This window comes from Hermetia illucens, chromosome 4, assembly GCF_905115235.1.
Source record: "Hermetia illucens chromosome 4, iHerIll2.2.curated.20191125, whole genome shotgun sequence".
NCBI lineage: Eukaryota > Metazoa > Arthropoda > Insecta > Diptera > Stratiomyidae > Hermetia > Hermetia illucens.
Genome location: NC_051852.1, coordinates 110,655,741 through 110,676,535, shown reverse-complemented (window position 1 = coordinate 110,676,535; position 20,795 = coordinate 110,655,741). Strand labels below are relative to the sequence as shown.

General features: G+C 37.9%; 1 protein-coding gene across 2 annotated transcripts; it reads left to right on the top strand.

Moving 5' to 3' along the window:
• The first annotated feature begins 99 nt into the window (after positions 1-99).
• Positions 100-19,665, top strand: LOC119656286 (SR-related and CTD-associated factor 4). 2 transcript variants are annotated; one of them, XM_038062715.1, is made up of 9 exons: positions 100-600; positions 869-1,393; positions 7,863-8,102; positions 8,227-8,382; positions 8,442-8,531; positions 9,768-10,095; positions 16,082-17,494; positions 17,609-17,812; positions 17,940-19,665. In XM_038062715.1, the coding sequence occupies exons 1-9, from the start codon at positions 571-573 to the stop codon at positions 18,701-18,703; spliced, it is 3,750 nt and encodes a 1,249-aa protein (XP_037918643.1). In that variant the 5' UTR covers positions 100-570; the 3' UTR covers positions 18,704-19,665. The 2 variants fall into 2 exon arrangements, with proteins under 2 accessions (XP_037918643.1, XP_037918645.1); XM_038062717.1 differs by lacking the exon at positions 7,863-8,102 and having other exon boundaries at positions 103-600.
• Positions 19,666-20,795: the final 1,130 nt, after the last annotated feature.

Sequence of the window (20,795 nt, the reverse complement as noted above, 5' to 3'; positions counted from 1 at the left end):
TATTTTATTAGCAAATTTAAAAATTAACGCATAATAGTTCAATCGTGTGCTATATTCAATAACGCACGTAAATTACATCGAATAGAATGCAATGAATGAGGATTTTTCAATGACGAATCGGTATTAATATTGAAGGTTGCCATTATAAGAAAATTACTTTTTAGTTACTAACGACTTTTGGTTTTAATTTTAAACTTATTTTCAATTTTTTTCAGTAATTTCTTATGAATATTATCGTGTATTTCATTAAATTATTTAATTACCTTTTCTTTTATTTCCATCATTAGAATAATCAGCACCGCCATCTAGTACCGAACACACATAACTGCATGTAACAATTACGTCGTGTTCGCCACTTGACACGCACACAATCGCGACTATTTCGCGCATAGAAAAAGTCTATTCGAAATTGGTCCTGTCGTCGCCATTTTGATGGTGTGTGACTAAAACCAGGCTTTTCTAAGGTTTTCTCACGCGAGTTTGCAGAGTTTATCGGCGTTCGGGTCTCCGAGGACGTCTAGATAGTAGTGATTTCGTTTTCATAAAGGCAATGCGTAAAATACAGTGAGAATGGAGTCCGTAGCTGCATTCAATTCGGAGGTAAAATGTTCGTCCATTGCGTGCGAAAATCCGGGCTAAACTCCCTAACTTGTCTGAGTTATGTAAAAAAAGTTCAGGTTGATTAGCTGAAATTAGTGAGAAATGTGTAAAGAATTAGTGCACTGTGCTTTATACTGAGTTCATGCTTTGGGCAACGAATTGACTGAAAAGAAAATGTGTCGTTCTCCCGGTCTCACGCCCGGTGGCTTCGCAAAGATCGATCAATACAAGATTTTGCAACTAATCTTCTTGTCTATTCTCATTTTAGCTCTCGGGTCTGTACGACTCGAAGCCGCCGATATCAAAAGCGAAAATGGCATCAATCACCCGTGCTGCGATGAAGGCTATAAAGTTCTACAAGCACGTCGTGCAGAGTGTGGAGAAGTTCATTCTGAAGTGCAAGCCGGAATACAAGATCCCAGGGCTGTACGTCATCGATTCGATCGTGCGTCAATCGCGGCACCAGTTCGGTCCAGAGAAGGATGTGTTTGCACCCCGTTTCGCGCGTAACATCAAGCAGACCTTCGCCAACTTGTTCCGGTGTTCGCCCGAGGATAAAAGCCGAATTATACGAGTCCTGAATCTTTGGCAGAAGAACAGTGTGTTCGCGCCGGAAGTCATCCAACCATTGTTCGACTTGGCTGATCCAAACAATCCAATCTACCAGACTCTGCCTCCTGTGAATTCTTCCATGGATATTTCGACCAGTTCAAATGGATTAAATACGTCAGGCGATGGGAGCTCGCATGATGTTGAGGACTCGCATTCGAAAAGTGTAGATTTAACAGCAGCGGTAAGTTGGAATGCCCTTTCCCGGGAAGGCTTCACTATTTTCCTGAAGAAGCGAATATTCTGAATACACTTTAAGAAGCATTATTTAAAATTTAGTTCATAGCCTTGTAAATAACACATGCCTTCATACAAACACTCTTCAATTAGAATAATAAGGAATTATTTCTCTTGCCTGCGCTTCGTAATTTCACGAATTTTTTCTTCTTAGCACCTCATGCACTTTTATGAACATCAGCATTAGTTCCGCTTGAACCTTTCAATATACATTTTGTCCCAAAGAACTTGTTGGGGATTTAGGTTCCGATTTTTATCGGAAAGCGTTCAATTCTTGAGGTTTCAGTAAGGTTTCCTTCATGTCAGTTACTCAATACCTAGTCTATTTTAGGGGGACCCTCGTCCATATGAAATATTATGAGAGGCATTAGTGTTATGAGCTCTACCACGTATAATAGGCGTCCCATTAACATTAAAGGAGATAAAGCATAAAAAGCTGAAATGTTGGGAGCAGCTTACTATAGGAAGTTTGAAGTTCAATATGGAATGGTCCATGCAGGGTCATATCAGACATCCCAGAGATCTAAATGTTTTTTGAACTTCTCGAATAGCAAGTCAGGATTCGATTCTCCGCAACAATCAAGTACTATATCGAATGATGGTATACGTGCATTAAATTAGCAACAATTGAACTCTCCAATCAAAGAATTTCGAGAAAGAGAGAATAGATTTATTTTTATTGTTTGTACCGATATTTCGGGAGCTACTTGACCCTTTTTTCAGTAGCAGCAAAGATCGAAACATCGATATATGCAATAAAAATACACTAAGAAGAGGAAATGACTGTATTGTATCAATAATAATTTCTCTTTACTTTCTTCGATCATCTTTGATATCAAACCGTGAAGCATTTGATGATCTGCAAGCGTTTCCTTAATTTGTTTCAACCATTCAAGTAAGGAACTCAATCATAAATAGATTCTGTCAACTTCGTTTAGTATATTTACCTGGAAAGTGGTTAACCGAGGGACTGGCAAAGGTATAAGGAATCCACGATGGTAGTCTTATAAGGATTTCATGTTATTTCCCATTTTCGAGCTTTTCTTGCGGAATGTTAAATTCTGTATGCGTCGTTCTCGATTTCTTTGCTTACTTAATCGAGGGAGATAATTGCAAAGTCATGGTAACTTTTCACCTACTTGGTAACCTTTCTACTACTTCAATATTCCCTCCTTGCACATACTTGGAGAGGGCGATCAGATCTGCTAAGGTCTCATTTGAAGTCACTCATCCCACCATGCCTCGCTGGTTATGTGCTATAGCGCATATGCACATGAAATATATCCCATTTTACAGACCCAATGAGTTGTGCCTTACAACTTGAGGTCACACCCCTTAATTATCGGAGAGATGCAAAAGTGCGCTTTCACAGGCAACAACACGACACGACAAAAATTTTGAAACCACACTGGCAGCATCGGTTCCCACCGACAACGTTAAAATGTTGCTTCATGCATTCGTATATCATCAATTTGCCTTCACAACAAGTAATATTGCCGTTTCGTGCCCTAGCTCATGAAAGCGCTCATCAAGTTAGGTCGCGTATCCACAGATATGAACGCTGAGCCTGTGTTCAATATCGACTGGTCCCGCCATGACTTTCTGCATCAATCTGATAATTATTTAATTCATGCTTTCACGACAGATATTCACCTCTAATCCCATACACCCTTAGTGTACAATAGCAACTTTAACGAGGTAAATTTTCAACTTAACTTCTGCGTAAATTACATTGACAGCTCGATAATTAAGGGGATAGAACGCCAGCCTTTCAATTTCATAGTTCTGGGTTCGGATTCCAGTGACAATGGGTTTTGAGGGGGGTGGAGAGAAGAAGTCCAATGGAGCCGGAATAGAAATAGATATTAGGATGACCTGCATACTTTTCTCCACTGACGCATAATTCTCACCCCAACACGGGTTTACTCTCTACGGCTCTGTCTCAGAAATAACAACAAAGGGGCTGTGCAGATGCTCTATGCTTCAAAAAGGAGTGAACAGAAGATGTACAATATGTTTTACATGTAGCTGCTGTTCAAAATTTGTTTTAGCCCTACCTTATTCAGAGTTATCCAATTGTTAGTTTTATTTCCACAAACCAAGGCCGAATACTGATTTTTTCCCAAATGAATTAAGAAATTTGGGAACGACTAGGCTGGGCAAGTCATTGAATTTTTTGAAGGAACCAGCACAACCCAAAAGCGAGGTCGTACGCTTTGGTAGTCTATGTTTTAGGATTGATTTTCTTCGCGGTTCTGTTTTTGCAGCTTTCTCCTTCCACTTGCATATCTATGTGACATTCAAATTAACAATGCAGTGATTTTGATACTTTTTCTTCTGTGACCAGAAAAGTACTTTCTCATGCCAGAGCATCAGAACCTCAAATCAAACACGGCTAACTTGTTTCTTTAGTGAAAATCTCGTTGACTAGAAAATATGTAGTACATAATTTTCTTTTTGTTCCTGTCCCCATTCATGTCGCTCTTCGCTTTATAGTTGTAACTTTCTCTAAAAAAAAACATTTAACCTTTGTGCTCCTAATCTAAAAGCAAAATTTCCCAGGTTCATTAGAATCAGTGAGAACTTTTTCGCCGGGGTATGACTTTAGTTGGAGCAACCCAGCCGAGCTTGTACTCCTTTTGTTTTAAGCTGGATCAGTCTTAAACCAGTCCGCTAATGGTTGAACGTTTATATTTCCAGCAACTTCGAATATATCGTGGTAGTTTCTATAACGTAAGCCTAAAATTAGTTTCTCACGCTCACATCTAGGTGGATTTGGGCTTCCAACCTATGTCCGGCAGCATATAAAAACAGCTGTTAAGTGAGCTTTGGATCTACTGCTGTGAACGTCAAGCCTTTTTTCATTTTGTTGATTATAACTACGAAATGTAGTGACGTTAGTGAAACATTTTACCGCTTAATAGTTCTAACGCTGGTCTCTATTTAGTCTGCACATGATGCCTTTCCAGTTTTAAAAGGATGGATTTCTCTTACTTTTTATCTGAAAGAAAAGAAAGAAACTTCGGTAACAAATTTGAAAAGAATATTCAATACTGGCCTGTGTTGTTAAAATAACACCAATTCTCTCCAACTGTCACCATCAATGTTCTGTTGTAAATAGAAATGCTTTCAGAGTACATTGATGAAGGAGGCTTTCAAAATGTTACTTCAATAAAAAAAGAGCTACTATCGAATATTGATGCTTTCAATATTGAAGAGCGTTAGTTGAAGTTCGATACATTACGTCTTTCGACATTCCGTTCAAGCGCTTTGAAAATGGGTTCTTTGGACCTCGGTTAACTTGCGCCCAAGTTTTGACTGATCCTTTCCTTTTGTTTCACTTTGGCCTTTTTAGTATAATATTTGATAAATTGTCCGTGTGTCCGGATAGCTGAGTGATTATAGGACAAGGCTGTCGTACGGAAGGTCGCGGTTCAAATCTCACTGGTGGCAGTGGGATTTGTATCGTGATTTGACGTCGGATACCAGTCGACTCAGCTATGAATGAGTATCTGAGTCAAACCAGGGTAATAATCTCGGGCGAGCGCAATGCTGACCACATTGCATCCTACAGTGTACTTTTGTGTGCCGTTACGGTCTCGAATCACTTCAAGGGCCTGATCCGATATGGATTGTTGCGCCAACGATTATTTTTATTTGATAAATTTATTATACTTTTGTTATTTTTCTTGTCATTCTATCTGTTGAAATAATATAGATAGAATAATTGGAGTTCAATCGCATGAAGAATGCACGAACTAAAAAAAGAAAGGCACGATTACATGGGTGTTTTATTTTCCACACTGAGGAGGTAAGGGATATGTAAGGCCTGAGCACAGAGTGGACAATTCCACATCATTTTGATTTAAGTTTATTTGCTCAGTTTTTTTCAATAGAAGAACTGGGGATGCAAAGCTATTAGTTTCCGAATTTTTTTGGAAAATTCCTGGCCTCTGCTTTGGGCAGGTCCACTCTGGTTCTCAACAGAACATATACAACTGGTACTGAGATCGGTCATATTTTCTCCGAAGGATATGACCAGGAAAAATTTTGAATCAAGGGAAGAAATATAAATTAAAAATGAAGAAACCAAGTAATGAAACTCATTGAAAAATAACAGGTTCAAAATGCAGCTGCAGTAAAATCGAACTTGAACAATTGCGTTTTATTTTGGCAATTGCTGATCAGAAAATTTTTCAACACTTTATAAAAGACAAATTTAAGTCAAAATAAGTAGATTTGAATGTGCTAACGATTACAAACAAAAATGTTGCGTTCGATTTTGACAAATCATATGCGCCACCTTAAGCAGTATTGCTAATTATATTTGGAGGATTTAAGTTAACAAACTCAGTTCAGACGGCATCAATAAGAAAGAAATCTTCTCCCACGTGTGTGTATTGAAGCATAGATTCCTCTTTTTGGGCAAAGGATTCGTTGTTATAAAAGTAGTGACTGACGGTTTTGTCCAGCTGCATATAGATAACATAACGTATCATAACTCCGATTCTGTACGCTTGTGCGTGGCCGAACTTTATCCTGTTAACAGCAGAAAATCCGAAATCTCAGTCTATAAGCGATATGCTCTTTTATGATGATCAAGAAAGCATTGAAATTGATAACGGCAAAACTTCTATCACTCTTTCGTAATTGTAACTGTTTGTCATCCAGACTCAGTCATTAATATGACTAACGATCGTTTTAATATAGTGCCCTTCTAAAATGTTCTAACACTTCAGAAAGTCACTCCAATTGAATTTATTTGTGATCACCAGGATTCGTCCTGGAAACAGTTTCTCTGTTCCTTTCGATCGACTTTCGAAACGATAAACAGTGACAATTACATTAGAATAGAATACGAGAATTTTTCCTTTTTATCAATCATCATCACTGGTAAACACAAAGTCATCTGGGAACGCAGAAGGCTTCCCTCATCAACTCAAGATTCAAAATTCAGTCATATTTGAGTTTATCGAAAATAATTTAAATGACATTTTCTAAGTAATATAACCCTTACCGACATTACCATTTTTTATTCAGGCGTGATATTTGTCGGTCAAATAGTACTTATCTGAATTTTCTTTTTTTTATCGCTTTTATTGAAGAAAAAATCACTGTTTTTGCTATTGATTCAGTTGAAAAAAGTACTTCTTACTTTCAGTGGCAAGAGAGCTCAATTAATACTAATACCTAAAATCGTCTAACTTGATACGGATCATTCACAAAAAACGAATTCTGTAAACAAGGAAGCACTTTGAAGGTTTGCAGCAACAACTCAAGATTTGTATGCACCGCTTATCGTGATAAAGTGAACTTAAACAGATGTGTACGTTTAGTTTAAGAAGCATCCTGTAAACAAGAAATTCAATGTTATGTGCACACAAACTATGTGCTCCCTAGGCAAATCATACCGTAAACCGACCCTCCCAACTTTTTTAGAGCAATCCTGCATTCCTCAAATTAATGTGTACATAGAAAACTCACAGGTACACAAAATCAAGTTACTCCAACGGTTCTGCATAAGGGATGGCGAAGGTGATATTAAGAACAAAACATGTGATCCGCGTTAGGTTCCTTGAATGTTGCTGATCTGATGTCCCTATCGCAACATATATGATAGATCCTTCCTCCTCCTTTTATTTGGTAACTGTAGATTATTCGTTATCTGATGTTGAAATACACAAAGGAGATTTCTAGGTTTCTTATAAAATCACTTGTCGGTGGTAAGAATCTTTTGGAGATATTTATCTGGGCAAATACTAAGTTTCTTCTGTAATTGTATATTTTACTTTCTATTTTGAATATTTGAATTCCAATGTAAATTGGTAGTTAGGGAGTGCGACAGGTCTACTTGACACAACCAAGTATCTTTTATTGTTGCTCTAATTTCAACAAAATTTACTAGATCATGTGAAACCTTTTTAGAACAATGAGATACGATCCGAAACTATTACTACTCACATTAAAAAAACTATTTCCAAAGTGGGTCAGAAAAGGCATCAACAAGTACCTCATGAATTGAATCTTGCTATGCCGGTTGATTTGGTATTAGTAATAATCAAATGTATGAAGTGCAGCTTTTCAAGCAATAGATTTGAACTTGTGGCTGGACTTGCTTGTGGCATGTATGACTATTTGCCATTTATTACACATTTTAAATATAACTGGCTGTTTGCGATATCTGACTGAAAGGGGTACGTTTATTTTCTTTCAATGATTTGGTTTGAAAAGAGCAAAAAATAGTAACATGATAAATATATGTCGTCGCATATTTGACGTGGACATAGGTCAATTCACTGGTATCGCAAGCGGTCACTTGAACATTACTGTAAAAATTATTCTATTGCATAAATAAATAATTTACCATGAGTGATTGCTTAAAAAACAATAAAACAAAACACTTTGTTTCATGTTAGAGTGGCCACCAAAAGGCAAATACTCTTGACCAAAGCACAATCCGTCAACTACAACAACTTCAACAAATTCTCATGCGGCAAACGAATGAGGCCATGGCGTCGGGTGTTGGTGGTGGTAGTTGCACGGGTTCCAATCAACCCGATTCAGTCAAATTTAACAAAAAGCTTCTCGATTATGATTACGGGGATGAGGAAGAAGAGGATAAAACTACTTCTCCGCACATTCCAAACCTTCTAGATGTAATTTTTAACAATTTCTATTCTCGTAATATTGTTTTTTGTTTTTTAATGGTTTTTGAATTGTTACGTTTGAAGTTACACATGAAACGGCATTACAATTTCTTAATTTTCTGTTCAATTTTAGGGTAATAATTTGACGCAACTTCTGAAGGATCCGAATGTATTGAGACAGTTGCAGACACTGCAGAAACTAAAGCAGCAAGAAGAGAAACAAAACAAATTAAATGAGATGCGATTACAAGAAGAGGCATTCGAAAAACACTTGCAAAATGTGTTGAAGGTATGATCCAATTGAATGGCTATGACGCGACAAAGTCTTAATGGATGATTTTCCAACAGGGAAACAGCGGTGTTTCTGGCATGCAGTCAGTTGGCGAAGGTGGCGAAAAGGAAGTCGAGTTCATTTCAAATGATGGAAGCAAAATAGAGGTATTATTTTTTGCATTTGTTAATGTTATATTGTACATATTTTGGACACATATCCGCAATTCATATCAAAGTTGATTCATTAACGCGCCTGAGATACTGTTCATGACCGAAGATTTTTCACTTTAGTATGAATTGCCTATCAAATGGGTTGCACGTAAACACATCTGTAATTTAGAATTTGAATTGAGTTGTAGTGAAGAATCACAATTCTGTTACTTATTGAATTAGGGAACAACTATCGCCCTGTGCAGTTTGTATCTAACCTAAAAATGCGTCGATTCAAAACGATGATTTGAAAAAGAGGATTATTCGCGAGATACGAACCAAACGGTATAATAACTAATTAGACGTTCGGGACCATACTAAATTTTCGATAAACTCATTCGAATAAAATATAGACACAAAAAGTGAAATTGCTGGCATAGAAATTACAGATGTATTTGTAAGCTAATAGTGATGACGTGTAGATAATATCGAATTTCGCTTAAATGAAGAGCAAGGCAAAGTCTTATTTTTGCTAGCCGACGCGATCAGCTTAACATATAGTGTTGTTATACATTACATATTTTCTGTGCAAGAATATCAAAATAAGCCACAAAGAAGTCAATGGAATTCGTCCTAAGATGGACTCGAAACTGAATTAACTTGAATAGATAAATTGAAAAAATGAGAATTATTTCATTTTTGAGATGGAGACAATCTTCCGTTATCTTTTATTCAGAGTAAAAAACTCCAGTTATAAGATTTGATTTATTCATTAATAAATAAAACCATATAGTAAAAATTCGTCGTTCGGAATGTCCACGAAAGGTAAGGTTAAAAATAAACCGAAAATTCCGCCCGATTTATGCTCACGTATAACAACCATTATGCCAAAGCTGGTAAGTTATTCAATATTGCTTATTACTCAATAAATTGATGAAGTGGGTTTGAAATCGAAATGAAAGGTTCTCCTAAGCTGCGGTAGTTTATAAATATGCGAAATGATGAAGGTATTTTTTAATTGAGGTATACGCTCGTAATTCGTTTTCGGGTAATTGATCCTATTTGTAAAAGCAAACACGTCAACCTGATGTATCGTATCGTCCATATAGCGGCATAGCGTATCGCTCTGAATTTGACATGTTACCACTATTGAGCCATTCTGAATCTCGAGAAACCAACGAAACACATAGTGTAGTAATTGTTGAATGTAATGCTATTTGTTTCTTTTTTCGTTTTTTCCCTTTCATATAGGTTATAAATCTGGATGGGAATGATTCACGTAGTCCAACACCGGATCGCGATCGTTACAATAAACGAAGACGAAGCAGTCGATCACGATCGCCAAGAGACGGACGGGGACGTGATCGAAGACGTCGATCATCGAGATCGCGATCACGTTCGCCACGATCTCGATCACGAGGTGGTAGTCGATCACCGCGCTCCAACCGTCGCCGAGGCTCCCGTGAGCGCGACCGTGGCAAAGACAAGGAACGTGAGAAGGAAAAGGACAAGGAAAAGGAATATGAACGCGAAAGACGACGAAAAGGGTTACCGGATATCAAAAAAGAACATTTAAGTGGTAAGATTGGCGAAAGCCTCGTGGCAAAGTCGGTAATTTTCCATCTTTATATGCGACACGTTGTGAATTGATATTATAATCATACAATTTTGATCAATTTTAGAAATTCGATGGAAAACGCGTTGCAAACTAATATCTTCATCATTTCGAGCGTAGTGCGTTAAGCATAAAATTTGAATCGGGAAAATTTACTTAGCAAGCATAGAGCAGTATATGTAGAGAACCTTTTATTTCGATTCAAAACAAGATGTGGGCGAGTGAATTGTAATTGGATTCAGCAATCATCGCAAAATCAACCTATTTCATTTTAATTCGGGTTCGGGTGCCTCGTTTGGTGATGAAAACACTAGTTCACTGACAATTATTTTGACACTACTACTTAAGGGGTTTCAGTGCAACTTGATACGGGTGTTCTCCATATATTTATTCTCCTTCGATGAAGGCGCCTCCCTTTTACATTTATATTGAATTGTGCAGGAGATTTTTCAAGATTTACAACTCTAATGTACAAGCTCCAACCAATTGGAGTTGCGCCTTGAAGCATGTTGGAGGATTTCATTCTAGACCGTAACGGTACACTGTGTGAGGCAATGAGATCAGCAGGCGCTCGCCGGTGATTAATATCATGATTTGACTCAGGTGCTCTCACAGTTGAGTCGGTATCTTGACATCCAGTCACAATACAAATCCCTCTTCCACTAGTGAGATTTAAATCGGAACCTTCCGCTTCGACAGTCTAGCGCTAAACCACACTAAACCATTCGAACATAACATGAGGAATGATCGTGTCATATTTCTAAAAAGGGATTTGGAGAACAAAAATTATCAATTCTTTTTTTTTTTTTTTTTTTCTAAAAAAAAATATCAACAGTCTTAGCTCTGTTGCTGGTATTTTTCATTTATTCAATCGAGCTTTTGCCAAATGTTTTCATCGTAAATTCTGTCTCTAGCGAAATATTTGCTTCGTTCACCTGAATCGTGTTCAAGAATAACATTCGAATCTAAATATTTGCAACTATTAAAAAGCTCGGGAAGCATATCGTACTAGATAGCAAACTTCATTTTGTAGAAAATTTTTTGTTGGAAATGTTTTGCCTTAGCGTCAGCGTCAAGCAATATATGGCTTAGAAATGGAATTTTCAATTAGTGAAATTATTGCAAGTATAGTTTGCTTCTACTTCTGGAGATTTCAAAGATTCCTATAAATTCATGATAGCTTTACAATTTTAAAAGGGTTGGCTAAGAATCTAAATTCAGCTTCCCCCCACCACTTTTCAAGAAGCTTGCCCCTTTCGCCCACTAGTCCTAGGGCGATTAACTTGTTGATTATCCTGGGATAGTAGATTCTTTTGCATGGTATAATCCGCAATGAGTTTGTCTTTTCCCAATGTTTGACCTTCCCATCGCCGTTTACACTTTGTGGTCAACGCGTTCACGATTATCTACTCCGTACGACGAAGAAGTTTTTTATTTAATATTGTCTCTGGCCAGAAAACCTAATTTTACCATGGTGTAGACATAAGTTTATGAAAGCTTGTTGCTTTCAAGTAACAGAGTGGTAGGCACTTTTTATTTGCTGCTAAAATAACAGTATGGAAATGTGTGTATGATTACTTGTAACATCATTTATAGAAGACATCACTTACACTTTATTGTTATACCCCTTGATGCCTCACATCACAGTGCTCAATTTTCGCAAAATGGATGTCATCTATTCGTTCGCTCTGCAGAGGTTTCATGATTGGTAGCATTCTGCTGGCTCGAAGGAACGACTTTTGTTGTAGGAATGAAGTTTCTACCAGCGTTCAAGTTGCTCCTATTGTTTCCAAAATCGGTTTTCATCAGGTCTCTTCTCGTTATGATGATGATGGAATGCCTTTGCGATCATGAAATGATCTAATTCTATCCTGTGGCTAATGCATAATTTTCGTGTTTCCAACTTAATAAACAATTAATAATTTTATTGTGAGGGTTTTGCCAATGAATTTTCCAAGAAATCAGAATCCGTCTGCCCTAATGTATCGGATTACCCACAATTTTATTCACGTTCAGTTCAGAGCAGTCAATCCGTTAATCTATAGCCAGATTGAGAACTATTCATTGGCATATTTTTCCTCTCTCCTTTCGTTGCAACCCGCCCTTGACGTGATTAACAATGAGTCAAATAGTATATAGGTTACGACTTTTTTGTAGTTTTGTAGAAATCTAATTATAATTAGCAATTAGTAGGTCAAAGATGTTATTTTCTTGCGAATTTACTGCACTATCTCAATTACTTTGTCATTCAACAAAAAATCCCACACAAGTATGAGTTCTAGATTTAGAGTTACCTTCTGCAAATTTTTCCTACCTTTCTTGTTTTTGCTGACATTGTAAATTCTCTCGGCATACAATACAGTTCTACTATTTACTATGAGCCGAGTAGGAAACTTGTGCGATCATTTGATACGCATATCAACTTTTTTGTCAAGTGAATTTCTGCTTTGTGGTAAAAATTACTTTTAGCGCAGCATATGCGAGAAAGAATTCTTTCAAATTGACTTGACAAAAAAGTTTATGCGTATTAAATGATTTCACGAGTTCCGTGAATTCTGAATTTATTGTGTTGGTTTTTGATGGTCTTACGGCAAAAATAATTCATAATTGTTTTAATTTTAGAAGAATGACCGAAGAATTTCAATAAGCAGTTGCAATTATTGGGTTTTGGAAAGTGACGTTGATATTCGCAAAGTGTCTGTGATTAACTGAAGCATGTTTTCAAGGACCTAAAGTTCTTATCTTATTCCCATCTCCTAAACAAACTCAAATTCCAGGGGCATGGATCGACAGTGAACATCCGCCTTATTCGGTGCATTGCGAGCATCCGATCTTTCTGCAGTCCTGTAATTTCCACATTTACAATGGCTCTTCCTTGGCTGGCATGATTCATTTCCATTATTCTTCACAGTATGGCCCTACTTTCATTCATTTGCTCCGATTATAGGAGATTTTTTTAATTTTTGCGGTCCTCATCCTCGAATACTTCGATTTTGGATTAAGTTTGGACAAAATGTAGGTTTGCATCGTTATGATTTGCTTTCCTTTTGCTTTACTAATTATGTATCAAGTCAGTGCCCCTTTTCCAATCGCCAATAGGTTCTCTTTAAATATGCACTCTCCTTGTGCCTTTCAACATTTTAGTCTAAAGCTGGTTCCTAATTAGTACTCTTCTGAAAATTGAGAAATAGCGTTTGCAAGGGATAAACTTTCTCTCTGTTTTTCCTATTTCATTACAAATTGGAGCAGAGGACCTCTGCAAAGCCTGTTCGTTAGGAGAAGATGCTCAATTTTCGCCGTAGCACAGTATCATCTATATATTCTGAAGTTGTTCCAGATGCTTTTGATTGATATTCATTTGATTCACCCGATTGTGTAGTATATTGGCTTTTTCGTCCAGTTCTAAACAGTATTTCTTTATATTCTGGAGCTCATTATGAAGACATTTTATTTACATAGTTTGGTGATGTAATGTCAATATCAGGAAACTTGCGGATTAATCGGGTGCTGTAGGATTGCGATGGGTAAAACTTGGAGACTTTCACCACATAGGCTTCATATTCTTCGAAATTGCTTGGCAAACATCAGATTGGTCTGATGCAGATTATATGGTTTCCAGATTTGTCTCGCCGGGTCTAGATATATAATATATATAAGGGTGGGAACAGAGCCATCATTCAGCATCGGGCTAATCACTGTCAAATCTACTCTGTCTACAAAATGGCGGAAAGAAACAAATGGGGGGATGTAAAATCTTAGTGAAACTGTATATGTAAGCATAATATTTTAAAAAAATTGATAATTAGATTATAGCTTGAATAATAATCTGACCTCATTTTGAACCAAACAATTAATTTTTCTCAATTCTGCAACAATTTCTTAGGTTTTGTGTGAAACGAATTTTATTAAAATCTGTTCGATGTCTGTTTGTCTGTCACACCCGATTATGGGTAGCTTCCCATACCGGCAAAGGGGGGATGTAAATTTTTTCACAGAATATGGTCATGTGCGGTATCCAATGAAAGGGTTTGATTACTACTTTTCGAAACTAATCTTATTTCTGATATTCGGTGAAACATAGGGGAGATAAGGCTCAAAATGTGTGGCCCAGAAAATAAAGCAGGTCTCGTTCTCAAAACCTACCCACCCGAAAATCTGAAGAAAAAAATTACAGTATATATACAATATTATGCTTATATATATATGGTTAGAGCGCAAGGCTGTCGTACGGAAGGCCGCGGTTCAAATCTCACTGGTCGCAGTGGAATTATCGTGATTTGACGTCGGATACCAATCGACTCAGCTGTGAATGAGTACCTGAGTCAAATCAGGGTAATAATCTCGGACGAGCGCAATGCTAACCACATTGCCTCCTAGTGTACCGTTACGCTCTTGAATGAAGTGCTCTAACACACTTCAAGGCCCTGATCCGACATGGATTGTTGCGCCAACGATTATTATTATTATATATAGATAATTTCGCCAAGATTTTATAATTCCCAATTCCTTTTTTTTTCATCGGAAACTACTACAACCGCCATTTAGTATTTATTTTTACAAGTGAAATTGTTCACTTTAGAGTTAATAAATAACTATTTCGAATTTCAAATCAATAGCTTTTGTCGTTTTTGTTTATGCCAAGTTAAAGAAAAAAGGGCATCTTATATGTTTTAACAATGGACTAGCCCCTTAAGTCTGTAGATTAGGGGAGTATTGAGCAGGAAGAATTTCTTCGATGTTAGACATCACAATTAAATTGTTTTTTAGCAGTGTGAGCTGGTGCATTGTTGTGGTGTAAAAGATATCGTCGATTCTTTTTTTTTGTCCGCAAGCAATTTTTCAAAAACTTGTAGTGAACATGTTTCTGTATACCACTTCACTGTTACCATTTAACCAATTTCCAAGGGAAAGCTACAATTTTAGGTGCTCTGGAACAGATTGACATCACTTTTGTTATTAACTTTTTCTGTTTTGCCTTGACGGGCTTGGTTCCTTCTTTTGATTCCTGGATTGTGCTTTAGAACCCACCAAGCTTTGACATCTGTAACAATTTGATCAATTGTGTAAGACTGGCGGTTTTTGAATTCTGCAAGAAAATATTTAGTGTGGTATCCATGGTATTTACGCCCCATTCATAAGAAATCATTTCTTGGAACAATCTGGGAATTTTTAGCTTTCACTTGAGTCACATTCTTATCATTTCGCTTGACCGGTTCATCCTCAAAGGAAAATTGTCCAGTCTGGAATCTTCCAAACGATTTGACATAGTTTTCAGATAGGTCCCATCCATTCAGATGATATCAAAAATCATAAAGAATTACGCACCGAATTTCCTGTTGTATTGGCGGCTTAATTTGTACATCACAGTATCATCAGCAAATGTACGTTTTTAGGTCTCCTATTTTCACACTAAAAGTGACAATGTCAGTTTACTGAACTTTTGTTATTCCTTCCGTATTTGAACAACCATTTATTTTGATAAATCGCTTTCTCGCGCTAAGAAGTTGCATGGGTTAAATCATCTAAAAGCATTCACTGACTACCCACATGGAAACGAGCAGTTTTGTCTGTAGTTCGTTTCAACAAGAAATAATATCACGTAAACTGCATAAGTACGCTCATATATATTCATATCAATGCAGACACTAACAGATGCAGTGTTAGTTTTGAAGCGGAACAGATTAAACTCTGAATGTCGCCGTTCGGGTGCGGCACGAAGCTCTACCAGGTGCCACGTGGGCATTGAACGAGTGTTAAAATCCTATCGTTGAGTCATTTCTAATTAAATAGAGAAAAGTTCTAAAATTTACTATCATAATTTATTTCAAATATTATCCTAGTCCAAATGGGAAATTATCGAACTAGCGCGTCACTAAAATCTCAAATCTAAAATCACCATAACTGGGAATCGATTAATTAAACTAATTTTGCATTTTTGTTTTCTTTACAGTATGCAGCACAACATTGTGGGTGGGACATCTTTCAAAGCTTGTACAACAGGAAGAGCTATCCGATACATTTGGCAAATATGGAGATATTGTTAGTATCGATATGATTCATCCACGTGGCTGCGCATTTATTGTGATGAATCGACGCCAAGACGCCCACAAAGCGATGGGTGGACTGAAAAATTATAAAATGCAAGGCAGAGCCATAACAATCTCTTGGGCAGCTGGAAAAGGTGTTAAAAGTAAGGAATGGAAGGACTATTGGGATCTGGATCTAGGCGTTAGTTACATACCGTGGAACCGATTGAGTGTTGATACAGACCTTACATCACTCGAGGAGGGAGGAATGTTCGATGAGGATTCTATGCCTGATTGGATGAAAGACAAACTGAATCAGAAGAAAGATGTGAAAGATAAGGCCCTAACAGGAGGTATTTTCGGTATAGAAGGTCTACCCTCCGTAGATACTTCTCAACCACCTCCAAATGCAGGTGCAATGATGCCCGGTGTACCCATGGTACCACCATTCTCCATTGGTCCAGTGCCACGCTTAATGCCCCCAATGGGCGTTCCACTTCCGGGTAATATGGTTCCAGGGATGGTGCCCGGAATTCCGATGCCCCCCAATGTTGTCACTGGTATGCCTCCACCGCATATGTTACCACCTGGCGGAATGATGCCTGGCTTTGGACCAATACCTCCTCCAATGGACAAAACTATACCGCCCCCTAATGCCGGGCCTTCTGACAATGCTCCAATGCCATTTATGGGTAATATGGGAATTCCACCAATGCAACATCAACCTCCATTTTCCGCCCTTGGTATGCCACCGCAATTCAACCAGCAGCAAGCAAATCAACTAGCTTCTTCCAATATTGGTAATCAAAACGATGACCATATGGACATTGAAATGGAGGACGAAGTTCCTATGAACCCAAAGCCTCCCACCACAATAAACTTTAACCAACCTCCGCCTCTGTTTCAACCGCCTAACTTCAATATGCCAGATATGCCGGGTATGGGCAATGATCGCAAGAACGACCAAGATAGTTCTATTGGTCGGGATAATAATCATCGTGAACGCAATGAATTCCCTAATCAACGTGAACGTGGGTCGCGATGGGGAAATGAACGTAGCCTATCTCGAGAGCGTGATATGCCACCACGTGATAGGAATGACAACATGAATGAAGGTCGGCCAGATTTTAATAGACGTGGCCCTCATGAACAGATGAATGAAAATCCACCTCAGATATGGCGAGAAAATGGGCCAGGTCCAAACTTTCAACATCCTAATTTCGGAGATAGACGGGGTCCGGGAGGACCAGGTGGACCTAATATACTTGGAATGGATATGCAAAACGCACCACCACATCATCGACCTCCTCATGAATTTTTCGATGGTAGGCGAGAAGGTAAGTAACTCACGGTTCTCACCGCAAGCATGAACTAAACCTGTTAGATTTAAAAGATTGTTTCTTGACGCCATATTTACTTATTCCGTATATATACATATTATATTCATTTAGATTTTGGAATGGATGATAGGCGAGGAAATGGACAACAACGTGATTTCTTCCAAAATCAAGGAAATCGATTCGCACCACAACAAATGGGCCCTGGGATGGGTCGGGGAGCCCAGATGCCGATGAGAGGAGGTCCACCCCAGCCTCCGTTTGGACCAAGATTAGGACCGATGTTTATTCGTGGACCAGCTCGACCAGGACCACCAGGTAATTTTTAGTCTATATAGTGAATAGAATAATATTCTATCACATATATCTAAACAATTCAATAATACAACTATGATAACATGCAAAACTTCCTAGATTTTATCAGTCAATTAACTTTCTTTGATAGGTTTCAACTTTGGAAACGATCGTCCCCCATTTGAACGTGACGATAGGGGTGGAGGTAGCGGTAATAATGGCGGTAGGATGCGTGGCGGCAACAACAACATGGATAGGCGACAGGGCAATTGGCGTGATGATGACGAAGGCAGGCGTGGAAATAGATTCCATAATAGAGATCGTGACAACGACCGCAATCGTGATGAACCCAAAGGCCGCGACCGACATGATCGCGACAACAGAGATCATAGTTGGAATGATCGGAAAAATGAACGAAAAGTTACTCCACCTCCTCCTCCCACGCATGGCCGCATCAAAAGTTTTGGTGATACTGAAGAAGATTGGGATAAGGAACTGGTTGATCACAGCGAGTCACCACCAGCAGCGCCTACCTCTCAACGGGGCAATAAGAGATCTGAATCCAAGTCCGAGAAAAAATCCAGTTTGGATACCGAAGAAGATTGGGATGAAGAGCTGGTGGAACACAAAGTAACTGATGATCACAAAACTTCCTCGGATAACACACATCAAGAAACAGCGCCAAGCGATACAAATAATCAGGATCAACCTCAGGTGCCCGAACAGCCCCCGAACAATGAAGATAAGCAAGTTAGCATAAATAAATTTACAGAGGAACCTAAGGTTGATATTCCTGATAAACCAGCGGTTCCTGTGCCAGAACCACAGTCAGAGAATACAACCAAACCAGAAGAACAACCAGCCACAAGTGAAGAGCCAGGCGAAGTAGCCGCAACCGAAGCAAGCACAAGTTAAATGTTCCATCCACGCATAAGATACTCTTCGTAGCGGAGCTCATTCATTCAGGACAGTCCATTTCTACACTTAAGAGAGTGGAACTAGGGTTGCTGATTATCCTATATAGGGAATACTCCACATTAAGACTACCCGTTATAATGAACAGTTTTATCCTTTATGTATATACACTGAACTAAATTGCTGAGCTCTTCGTCAGATTCAATGGAGCACGATTCGTTATGTCTACATATTTTGAGTCTGATTGCTCCTAAACCTTCGCAAATTATTCTTGGCAAATTATGTATATGTATATTCTTTCCAAACCACTGGAAAACTACTTTAATATTTGTTATCATATTCTATTATTCCGTGAGATTTTTGCGTTGTTTGATTAAGGCGGCAAGCAAATAACATTCATATAAGTCACATAATATATTCAAGCGGCATAGAGCAAATTAGAGATGGCACGTATCACCGTGAATAATGTGTATGAAATTGACCTCAGCGACCTAAATTAATATCCATCATGAAGAAGTTTAGTTGTCAAAAGAGGCCATCCCTGTTTAAGCAATTTTTCAACTCACTGATTCCGACAAATCACGTACGCGCATTAATATTATAATCATAATGGTAACTAGATGGAAGTAGCATCCTTCGATGGGCATATACACGTATATAGTTTATATATACATTTCATTTATCTTATTTCAAGTGGACTTTTGAATAAAACGAAAATAAGTGAATTTCATAGTAGTGTTAACATACCAAGTCTTTTATCGCTTAGATATAATCATTTTTATCCCTAACACATTGAGAACAATTGTCAAGTGGGCTGTACATGGTACATTGGTTTTGCCGATGATTATACATTATAAATAAATGAAACAACAAATTAAGGAAATATTATTCGTAGTTAATTTTTGATTGTAAAATGCAATTATAACGATCTGCATTAAGTAAAATAGAATATTTTCAAAATATCGGATCTGTTTCGTTACATAGCATTAATGCTAGCGGAAATGGCAAGGAATTGACTCCTCGTGCTAAAGTTTCAGCTCGTTTGAAGTCCAGGCTACTCGGTTATACCGTCCCCCAAACCTCTCGACTTGATCAGCGTCAGAAAGTCCTTAATAAATGAAATAGAAGAGCACGGTGTTCTTTTTTTGGTCAAAACGGCTGTTACCTTTTGCAGTTCGAAATACTCCAATAATTATTTCCGAAAATGAAAAAAAAACAACTTATACCCAACCTTTCAAATTTCGTTAAAGTTCTATCTCACAACGATTGCGACAAACCTAGCGTGGACAAGCGTACTTATTTCCTTGTCTTCTCAAGTGGTGTGACTTTACTGCTTCAATGTCTTTGAAATCCCTCCATATAACCGGAGTACTGTCAGACCACGACGTTTTTCTTGCTCGGTATATTTCCATATAGGGTAGCTTTTCTTCTGCCTTCGTAAGAGTTATGGTACAGATTTTGCTTAAATAGTGTATTTTTAATTCTTTATTCCGCCAACTTTTCTGCAGTATTAGCCAATGCTACTAACATTCCAATTGCTGGTTCCGATCTTAGCAAGAGAGAAATTGAATCCTCTTTTGCGAAAGCATTTGAAATTTAATTTCCCTCTACGGAAAAGTAACCAGTTCCACCGTATCGAAACTAGAAATAAAATTGTTAAATCGGTTTTTACATTCCTGATGAACGATTTTTGATTTGATCAAAAAACTGGTGAACGCCTTCAGTGCAGTTTGACTACCACTGCAGATTGCGATGCGCTTGTCCTTCACTCACTTGTCAATTACATGTGGCTGTTTTAAGATCGCATATACTTTACACTAAAAACGCCACTTCTCGTTTTAATGCGAAAAGTAGACTCTTGCTCTAGAACTCTGTAGAAAAACTCATTAAATCTGGCTAGGCACTCTTCTGGTCCGTCCCAGTTTTTTCTGCGTTTGAGGACAACTCATAAAAATATTCCATTACATAAATTGGATTCATTTCCCAAACATCTCTTCCAATATTCTTTCCTAACATCCTTTTTGGCCTATAGACCTAAATAAATTATCCTATTAGCTGATCTCATTGCAGCGCTCTGAATATATATATTCAT